Genomic DNA, 11,026 nt, shown 5'->3' on the forward strand with positions numbered 1-11,026 from the left:
TTCCTGGGCTGTAAATTTTCTTCGTTTCTTTTCCTTGTTTATAGAAATCAGTGTGGCTACCTGGTGATGTCAGCTTCCTGCTGGATCCAAAGGACCTTTATGGTGCTTTGGGCCAAACAGCATCACAGGACTCAACAGGACAGCTGCACACCTCCTCATCCACAGACATTGGCATTCAGTATTTGGCCAGATGGCCTCTCCAGTACACTTGCAGGACGCTAAAGAAACACAGACTTGCTTCACTACTAGCAACCAGCATGATCATTGAAAATCTACAGAAGGGTCAGTTTGTGTGCAGGGACAGGGACCCAGCTTACAGACTAGACTGAGCTGCATCTCAGGGTTGCTCTTTGGTTTTCTTAGTGCTTGTTCATTTAGTGCCTACCTGCAATCAGGTAACATCCCTGCAGACCCTTGTCTTGCTGTGCCAATTACTGCAGCCACACAACCAAACAGCTTGCCACGTTGCTCAGTAGTCCTCAGTCAAGGGAGTGGTAGTGTTCTACATCAGCTTGCACCATGTGTTAAAAACTAATGCACATGCAGCAAGAAAGTAGTCTCAAAGTTTCAGGAAGTGGTCCTCACCGATAGCCGTGGAGGTACCCCTCAGTTGGGGATGGGGGAGGGAGGCGCAGTAAGTCAAGGGCAGTCTCTCATCCAGGGGGATTGGTCACGGTTGTCAGTCAGGGGAGCATGTCTCTATAATACAACCAGTCTCAGCGGGTGAGCTAACACAGCTGGACCACATACAATGGTCACCACTTATGCCAGGAGCTGTGGTGGGAGAAGGCTGGTTGGGAGGTAATGTGAGAAAGGTGCAGAGTCCTGTAGATGAATTGGGTGGGTACCTCGGGAGGTGCAAAAACTACCAGGTTTGTTATAAATCACTGGCCAAGGAGCACTCACTATCCCCTCCATCGTGCTGGGAATCACAGGGGCAAAATAGGGAAGAAAATGGCTGTGACCACACAGAGTGGGTAGGGGTAAATGTCTCAGCCTATGAGGGAGGGGGCTGCAGGACCACTCAATGTGAGGGTATGTAAGTAAAGCTAGACATTGTTGTAGACTGTGTAGATGATAGCATAAAATTGCAAAGGGCTATTGATAGACTAAGTGAGTGGGCAAAACTGGCAGCTGGAGTTCAACGTAAGCAAGCATGAGTTTACCAATTTTAATTGACAAAGGAAAAATCAGGGTACTTCTAGACGATATGAAGTTAAATACAGTGGCTGGCCAAAGAGACTTGGGGAGTTTGGATGCACAGACCTGTAAAATATCAGGAACAGGTACAGAAAATATTCAGTAAGATAATATCAAGAGGACTAGAGTCTTAGGATGCAGCAATTATGCCACAGTTATACAAAATCCTGGTTAGACCCCACTTGGAGTACTGAGAGCAGAACTGGGCACCTCAGATTAGAAAGGATATATTAGCCTCGGAGTTTACAATTTAGGTTTACAAGAATGATACCTGGATTTCAGGGTTAAGTTATCAGGAGAGATTAGTCCTGTTTTCTCTAGAGTTTAGAGGGTTAAGGGCTGATTTGATTAAAGTCTTCAAGATATTGACTGGAAAGGATAATGTAGATAAACTATTTCCACTGGTTGAGGACTCTAGATCTAGGGGGCATCATCTGAGAATTAGGGCCAGACTGTTCAGGAGCGATGTTAGGAAGTACTTTTACACACAAAGGGTGGCAAATGCTTGAAACTCTCTTCCACAAATGGCAGTAGATGCTGGATAAGTTGTTAATATTACATCTGAGTTAGTTAAACTTTTTAAAGCAAAAATATTAAGGGATATAGGTCAAAGGCAATTAAATGGAATTAGTAAACAGATCAACCATGATCTAATCGAATGATGGAACAGGCTTGAGGGGCTGAACGGCCTACTCCCATTCTTCTGTTCTTATAAAGAGAAGCAATATTACACAGGCCCATGCACTGTACAAGACACAGATCCATGGAGTTCCAAGACCCTGGCAATCCTAATGCATCAGCTCTCAGTTTGCTGTTTATGTCCTTGTCCTAAACCAACTCATCCTCGCCAACACTTTTGGACACAGAGGCAAGTAGAATAATAGGGATGTTGTAGGACAGGAACAATGGTGTCAGCAGGGCACATAGCCCTATAACAGCATGCTCCTCTTACTTCCAGATGCTGTAGCAGGCCCTTATCAATCCATGATCCATCCTGTGTGACCATGAGGCTATGCATAATACTGGGACAGTTAGGGTCCAGAGCTTTACCAAGAGACAAGCAGCCAGGTGTAAAGTCAAAGTAATGCTATTTATTAACAGGGCCAAATAATTGACAGTGCATTGTTATCCATGCCACCAAAGTATTCTTTATAGGTTTTCTTCTTTTTCTTCCTCTGGAGTGTCCTGAAAGGAGACCTCTGAGCGTCCCTCCTTCAGCTGGTACCTCTCCATCTCCTTGTGAGGAGGGTGCACCCTGTTTCCTCTCCTCCTGTTGCTATGCCTTCAGTCCTGAGGACCAATGACTGAGTGATGGAGTGCAGATATACGTGCTTCTCCAGCAGACTCTGAGGAGGCTATACCTAGGTCTCCAAAGCAACCAGACAGTTACATGACTCACCGCACTGTTGCAGCTTCTGAACAATGAATGCCATTGCATCTGCCATTCCTGCCTGTCACTGCTGTTCCTCCCTTCTGCATGTAGGCCAAGTCACTGATTGTTGTCACCACACAAGGGTCCCCTTCAGCAGTCCTCCAAGTGCCGGCAACCCATGGACATATCTTCCTCAGCCAACTGTGGAGCTGTCACAAAGACATCCTCACCAGATTGTGCAAGTTTCTGTAAGACCAAAGTGAGGGAAGTTGGCATGGCCAATAGTTAGATGTGGTGTACAATGAAGGAGACAGTAAGATCACTGTAAGAGCTGCAGTGGAACAAAAGGGGTACTTACTCAGTTGGTGGGCCAGTGCTGCAGAGTGCTGAGTTATTCTGGGAACAGTATGTGGAAAGCTAGTACTGGAATCAGGTGTGAGGGGTACCCGAGGGGTAGGTAGATTCTTAATGAGGTAAGTTTGATAAGATACAGTGAGAGGCCGTGCTGTGGGAATCCCTCCAAAATATTCGACACATTCACTGAGCCAAACATTTTCAATTTTCCGCCCTTGTGGAATTGCCAGTGAAGAGACTGTGGAATGCAGTACTCCACAGCGATGAACTGGAGTAGATGGTTTCACTGTCAACTCACCCTATTTCTAGAATGAAAATGATGGTGAGGTTTCTGTTTCAACAGGACAAAAGCAAACTACTGTGAATGCTGGATATCGGAAATAACAAAGTGATAGATATTCTCAGGCTGAGTTCCTGTTCTGTGTGATCTGTCTGTGATAGTAACGCTCAGGCCGAGATCCTGTTCTGTGTGATCTGTCTGTGATAGATATTCTCAGGCCGAGATCCTGTTCTGTGTGATCTGTCTGTGATAGATATTCTCAGGCCGAGATCCTGTTCTGTGTGATCTGTCTGTGATAGAAATTCTCAGGCTCAGATCCTGCTCTGTGTGATCTGTCTGTGATAGATATTCTCAGGCTCAGATCCTGTTCTGTGTGATCTGTCTGTGATAGTAACGCTCAGGCTGAGATCCTGCTCTGTGTGATCTGTCTGTGATAGATATTCTCAGGCTCAGATCCTGCTCTGTGTGATCTGTCTGTGATAGATATTCTCAGGCTCAGATCCTGCTCTGTGTGATCTGTCTGTGATAGAAATTCTCAGGCCAAGTTCCTGTTCTGTGATCTTCCCTGGAACCAGCAAAGTAACCTCCAAGAGTTTTGGGATAGACACCAGACTACAAGCAATAAGCTTCAACACAGGTCTCGAAATCATCCACTTCAAATACCATTTGCCCTGAAAACCCCTCCTGACTGTTTCTTACATTACTAGTTTCTTGTGTATGGTGGAATATGAGGCAATCAATTGTGAATTAGTGGACAGCCTTCAGATCTACAATAAGAAGACTAAAGGATCTCCTTGTTTTAAGCCGTTAGTTCTTTTAAAGAGGCTGAAAAATTGACAGTTGCAATCCAACAAGCACGGAAGCTACACAGCTGTAATTTTAGTTTCAATAATGCAAAATAATCTATCTTTGATGTAGGTAACTATTGTTTGTGAGTACAAATACAAATCAATCAGGATAATTTCTACGCTTTTCTCATTTTGGTCTGACATCAATTCATGATCAACATTTTACAGTGTTATTGTATTCAAATTGCTTAAGCCAGATCTAAAAAATGATGGATGATTTGGATGATTATCTGAAGAGAAAAAATTTACAAGGTCATGTGAATGTGTCAGAGGAATGGGATGATAACTGAATAGTTCTGGACATGATGGTGTGAATGGCCTTCTAAGATTTATATAGTGAAAACCTTTAATGTGACTGTAAAGTATTTGACAAGTAAGCATCTTAACAGCTTAATACAACCAGCTCATAGCTTGTAGACCACATATTCAATTTTGCTACACCTGAAACAGTCTATTTTACTCTGGGACAATCATACGTGTTTCTTTATATTGAGAGAGCACATGGAGGAGATAGCTGAAATAATAACTGTTCAAGAAACAATAGCCCAACTAGTTAATCGGCTGGAACCCTTGTCACTGTTCAAGTTATCATCAATCCAAGGTCACACTAAAGCCTAAAAATCTGTTGTGTTGTCTCCACCAGCAGAAGTGTGGTGTAGCAAGATGACAATGTGCCAGTAGTGCTTTGGAGGAGATCATGATTATAATCAGGAAAGGCAGTTCTCATCGTCACTGTCATGCCTGAACAGGGATATTAGTACATAAGGTTGACACAATTAAAGTGGACGCACTTTGTGTAAATGTGCTTCTGGGACATCTACCCTAATCATTGTGAAAGTTGAAGTCTGTCCAGCCACTCTACCAGGACAGTGAGACCACTGGATCAGCTGAGTGTAACTTCAAGAAATACTCTCTCCTGCTCATCAGAGACAGCTGCCTTTAGAATTAAGTCTTTAACGATTGATTTGTTTTTAGACCATGAAAAGTGATCACACCAGTTCTTGGCATTATGGTAAGTGAAGGCATTGCCAGGTAGATTCACTCCCCCAGACATGCCACATGCCTTCTTGTTGTGGTGAGGGAGGTAATTAAGAATAGAGAAGAATTGCATCCTGTGTCTGACTGGAAGTTGTCATGAAGTCACAGTCAGGGTGTGAGGGGTCGCAAAGTATCTACCTGTTTTAAACTCAGATTTTGCTCCAGTTTCTGAGCCTTGCTGGGCAAAGTGCCTGCTCTCTGACCTTTCAATTCCCTTCATTCGAAGCAGAATTCTTTTAAAGAGGGTTCAGTAAAGTTCACAATGTGCAAAAGCAGGGGTTCTTTCAGCATAGAATCCTGATAGTATAGAAGCAGGCCATTCAGCCCATCAAGTCCACACTAATCCTCTGAAGAGCATCCCAGCCAGACTCATGCCCCTACCGTTTACTCGTGACCCTGCATTTCCTACGGCCAATCTGCATATCTTTGGACTGTGGGAGGAAACTGGAATAGCCTGGAGGAAACCGTCACAGACATGGGGAGAAAGAGCAAACTCCACACAGACAGCCGCTTGAGGGTGGAATCAAATCCGGGTCTCTGGCACTGTGAGGCAGCAGTGCTAACCACTGAGCCACTATGCTGCCCTGTGCTGCTATTTAAATATATTACAATTACATTCCTCGATACCTTTTGCATATAACTCTCTGCTTTGCAAAAATAGGTTTCCCAGCAGGGATCCTATATACAAAAACAAACTTCTGCGGATGCTAGCGATCTAAAATAAAAACAAAAAAAGCAATGGAAAGACACAGCACGCCTGGCAGTATGTGTTGAAAGTGAAACAAAGTTAACATTTCATGTACAACTGAACTCTTCTTCAGTCTCAAAACATTAGCTCTGTTCCTTTCTCCATAGATGCTACCAGACTTGCAGAGTTTCTCCAGCACTTTCTTTTCAATTCATGAATTGTGTACTAGGTCAGATGAGGCAACGTGTGCCAGCAGTTCTCTGTGTCCAAGCACTGATATTCTTACACCTCTACCAAAAAATCTATTGTACATATGTCACTTTGACAGAGGATCCTGACTGCATAGACAGGATGATAACACAAAAATTATACATGAAGGACTAACCAATCTTAATGCTGGGTGATCTTTTATTAGAACTTTCACACAACATTCATGGCTTCATGTGGAATAGTAAGGAAGGTGCCATGATGGGTGGCATGGTGGTACAGTGGTTAGCACTGCTGCCTCACAGCGCAGAGACCCAGGTTCAATTCCATCCTCAGGCAACTGTCTGTGTGGCGTTTGCACATTTTCCTCCAGGTGCTCAAAATGTGCAGGTTAGGCGAATTGGCCATGCTAAATTGCCTGTAGTGTTAGGTGAAGGGGTAAATGTAGGGGAATGGGTCTGGGTGGGTTGCTCTTCAGAGGGTCAGTGTGGACTTGTTGGGCCGAAGGGCCTGTTTCCACGCTATAGGAAATCTAATCAATCGGGAATCTAATCAATGTCACCAATCAATTCTGCAGACCCTGATAAACCAATATCTCCAAAATTGTTGTCACAACACAACCTAATACTAAAGGGATACACAAATTGAAAAGGAAATAATAGAATTCTTGATTTCATACATCCTTTTGGCAAGGTATGAAAGGCATTTTAACCCACTGGTAGCTCTTAACAAATTTGAAGTGGTGGGAAGAGTAAAAAGCGAAAGGAATCCCAATGTGCAATCACAATGCAGAATCTACAGTGAAGTGATAGAGCAGTCCAACATCTGACTTCCTCATGTAGGAAACTGTTTTTGAGGAACGGTGACATTTGAGAGAGCCTGCTAGCAACCACTTCATGCTGAGCAATACTTTAGTTTCAGCAACTACCAAACACACAGGTAGAAACAGTCATACAGAGGCAATGAGGCTTTTAGATTTTCCAAACAGAGCATTGGACATCAGCATTTTGTGCTTAGCTCATGAGCTTTTTATTTGAGGAAAGTGAGGAGAACCATTTGAATGTGCAGTAAAAATTCACAAAGATTCACAGGGATAATACGCTATTGGTAGATACAGGAAAGGGTTGAAAACATTAGCTTTTTTGCATGGAGCAGAGAAAGCTACTTGACACTTCATAATTTTGAAAAGTTTTGGGAGACCCTTAAGAAAGTGATTTTAGCACTGGGTTAGTAACTCAGAATTCTCACTTCCTAAACTATTTTCTCAAGAGAATTTTACAAATTTGTTACCCTTTGGGTTGCTACAAGAAAATGTAAACGAATGACTGCTTATTACTAAAATTCAACCACTGACCCAGTGTGACCTACTCATAACTTGATTCCCACATTTATATGTCTGACTTAATTCCCGAGAGCAAAGTTGGGATGGGCATTGAAAATTACCTTGTCAACTTTTCCAACACCCCAAGAACAAATAACATGTCCACTAAACAGTTACGAGAGGCTATAAGTTTAAGGTTATCGTGCAGTTAAAAAGGGGAAGCTGAAAGTTTTTTTTTCTTACAGGGTTCTAATTGACAACAAATGGCTCCAATGAAGCATAGACTATGAAATCATTTTATAAGAATTGGAAACATTTAAATGTAGAAGTCTATGTTACAGGGAAGAGCAATGGGATAAGAGCAGATTGAATCATAGACCTCAGAAACAGACCCTTTGGTCTAATTCATCCGCACCAACCAGACATCCCAATCTGACCTAGTCCCATTTGTCAGCATTTGGCCCATATCCCCCAAAATCCTTCCTATTCATGTACCCATCCAGATGCCTTTTGAATGTTGTAATTGTTTCAGCCTCCACTACTTCCTCTGGCAGCTGGTTCCATGCATGCGCCATGTTCTGTGTGCAAAAGTTACCCCTCAGGACCTTTCTGATTATATAAACAATACTATTATTAGTAATGTGCTCCAAGATTTTTATTTGTTCTCTGATTTCTTTGGTTTGCTAAAACTCAATGAAATGTTGTGCATAAAGAACCCTACACAAATTGCTGAGAAACAAGCTCAACTTAAAGTTGCTATCAGCGAATGTTTGAAAAACAACTATACTGTACTTTTGGAATTTGTTGATGTTTCATTTATTCATTTTAGTACAAAACTTTCCTCCTTCTTGATTTGGAGGTGCTGGTGTTGGACTGGGGTGTACAAAATTAAAAATCACACAACCCCAGGTTATAGTCCAACAGGTTTATTTGGAAGCATTAACTTTCAGAGTGCTGTTCCTTCATCACCTAGAACCTCCAAATAAACCTGTTGGACTATAACCTGGGGTTGTGTGATTTTTAACTTACTCCTTCTTGGCTTACAATCAGGCAAGGAAGATTGATACCTTGTTCCAAGTCTCTTGCCATGTTGCTGTGTACTTCACAATTAGAAGGAGGATATGAGTTTCATATTTTGTCCATCCTTATCTAAAATACCACACCTCCACTCAAATGCTCCTCAAACCACTCGGCTAAAATTCAGAGATCACCGTATCTGAATAAAATACACCATCACATGCTGTATTCCTTTATGATATATTGTGTGCATTTTACATGTTGTGCTCAGTAAGGGGGAAGTTATTTGTATCACTGCCTGATTTTACTTCTTGCCAAGTGCTCAACTTCACAGAAAAAATTTCCTCCCGGATTGGGCGGCACGGTGGCACAGTGGTTAGCACTGCTGCCTCACAGCGCCAGAGACCTGGGTTCAATTCCAGCCTCAGGCGACTGACTGTGTGGAGTTTGCACGTTCTCCCCGTGTCTGCGTGGGTTTCCTCCGGGTGCTCCGGTTTCCTCCCACACTCCAAAGATGTGCAGGTCAGGTGAATTGGCCATGCTAAATTGCCTGTAGTGTTAGGTAAGGGGTATGGGTGGGTTACGCTTCAGCGGGGCGGTGTGGACTTGTTGGGCCGAAGGGCCTGTTTCCACACTGTAAGTAATCTAATCTAATCTAATTATGACAGTTCCCTAGCAAATGTCCAATGGAAAATCAAAACAGAATTAACTACGGAAGAAGGATAACTGCCCTGAAATTTGCATCTTCGCTTCCAGTGAAAGGGCATTCGTGTTAATTTGGCAAATTTGAAAGGCCACTTGATAATGTCAATGCATTTACTCATTCATGGGATTTGGGCATTATTGCTCAATCCAGGCATGTAGTATTGCCCATTCTAACTGCCTTTAAAATGGGATTGGTGAGATTGCTAAACCATTTCAGGAGCTAGCTAAAAGTTTTTTTGATGCTCTACATCTAGAGTTAGTGAACTTATGGGGGGGTTACAACAATCTGTTAGTTGGATGATCATTGTTACTAGCTCTTATGCCAGATTTACTTAATTAATTGAATTTAAATTCCCTAATTTGGAATGGTGGGATTCAAGACCATTTCTCTAGATTGTTAGTCCAAGCCCAATTGAATTACAAGTAGACAATAGACAATAGACAATAGGTGCAGGAGTAGGCCATTCTGCCCTTCGAGCCTGAACCACCATTTAATATGATCATGGCTGATCATCCTTAATCGGTATCCTGTTCCTGCCTTATCTCCATAAGCCTTGATTCCACTATCCTTGAGAGCTCTATCCAAATCTTTCTTAAATGAATCCAGAGACTGGGCCTCCACTGCCCTCTGGGGCAGAGCATTCCACACAGCCACCACTCTCTGGGTGAAGAAGTTTCTCCTCATCTCTGTCCTAAATGGTCTACCCCGCATTTTTAAGCTGTGTCCTCTGGTTCGGCACTCACCCATCAGCGGAAACATGTTTCCTGCTTCCAGAGTGTCCAATCCTTTAATAATCTGATATGTCTCAATCAGATCCCCTCTCAGTCTTCTAAACTCAAGGGTATACAAGCCCAGTCGCTCCAGTCTTTCAGCGTAAAATAGTCCTGCCATTCCAGGAAGTGACCTCGTGAACCTACGCTGCACTCCCTCAATAGCCAGAATGTCTTTCCTCAAATTTGGAGACCAGAACTGCACACAGTACTCCAGGTGTGGTCTCACCAGGGCCCTGTACAGCTGCAGAAGAACCTCTTTGCTTCTGTACTCAATCCCTCTTGTTATGAAGGCCAGCATGCTATTAGCCTTCTTCACTACCTGCTGTCCAGTAACACCATCACTGGTGAAGAGTTGCAGCGGTGTGGAATTCACTTGTGCACCAATGCAGCTCAAGCTCTTGCCAAACAAAATGGTCAAAAAAGACTCAGGCAGTTGTTCCATCTGGCCAATACAGAGCATTGTCAGCAAAAACATGAGAAAAACTCTCTAACAGTTCACTTGAACTAAAGATGTTACAGGTAATGGGAAAGGGAGAAAGAGAGGAAGCAATATTGTCTAGCATTTACATTAATTTCCCGTTTGGTATAAATTTGCACTGAAACATAAGTCTGAGTCAAATTCTGATTGCTATTCAACACTCAAAGCATTAAAATTGTTGCAAGGTATTGAATGAAGGAATTCTTGATTTATTGACCATATATATTTGCTTTCAGACACTTTGATGGGAGAAATTTAACTGTACAAATATTCAAGGAACAGAACAATGAACATGAGATGGAAAAAGGTGTTGAGATGGAAAAAAGTGTTGGGATTATAATGGACAGAGTGAGAGGTGCCCCTCCTGGTGATGGCAGTTTGAGATTCACTGGATATCATCAGAGAACAGGAAGGGTAAATATATTTGGTTCCTTTTTCTCATGAACTTACAGTTAGGCTACCCAGAGCTATTATAAAATGGTACCAATTCTTTAAAGGAGAGTACCAGAGAATTCTTTTACACTAAATGTTTTTGGAACATTTCATGCTTTGTCACAGAAACCACTACATTTTTCAAGGGTAAGTTGGATACGTATTTGTGGCAGTGGAAGATCCTGGTCAATTGTGAGTGAACTGTTGCAGTGGGGATAGTAAGAAATCTTCTCAGCTCCAGACATAATGAGCTGAATGACTTCTTTCTGCACTGTGACCAGCTGTGGCCCTGTTGTTGAGCCATTTGATTTT

At 42.6% G+C, this 11,026-nt stretch overlaps 1 protein-coding gene across 1 annotated transcript in view; it reads left to right on the forward strand.

Moving 5' to 3' along the window:
* The window catches only part of ccdc17 (coiled-coil domain containing 17), a 117,843-nt gene extending 107,117 nt beyond the window's left edge, over positions 1-10,726 (forward strand). Inside the window, exon 15 of the mRNA XM_072573268.1 lies at positions 10,519-10,726. Within this exon, the coding sequence (XP_072429369.1) occupies positions 10,519-10,726 (208 nt within the window). The remainder of the gene's footprint in view (positions 1-10,518) is intronic.
* Positions 10,727-11,026: the final 300 nt, after the last annotated feature.

Source organism: Chiloscyllium punctatum, chromosome 7 (genome assembly GCF_047496795.1).
Source record: "Chiloscyllium punctatum isolate Juve2018m chromosome 7, sChiPun1.3, whole genome shotgun sequence".
Lineage (NCBI taxonomy): Eukaryota > Metazoa > Chordata > Chondrichthyes > Orectolobiformes > Hemiscylliidae > Chiloscyllium > Chiloscyllium punctatum.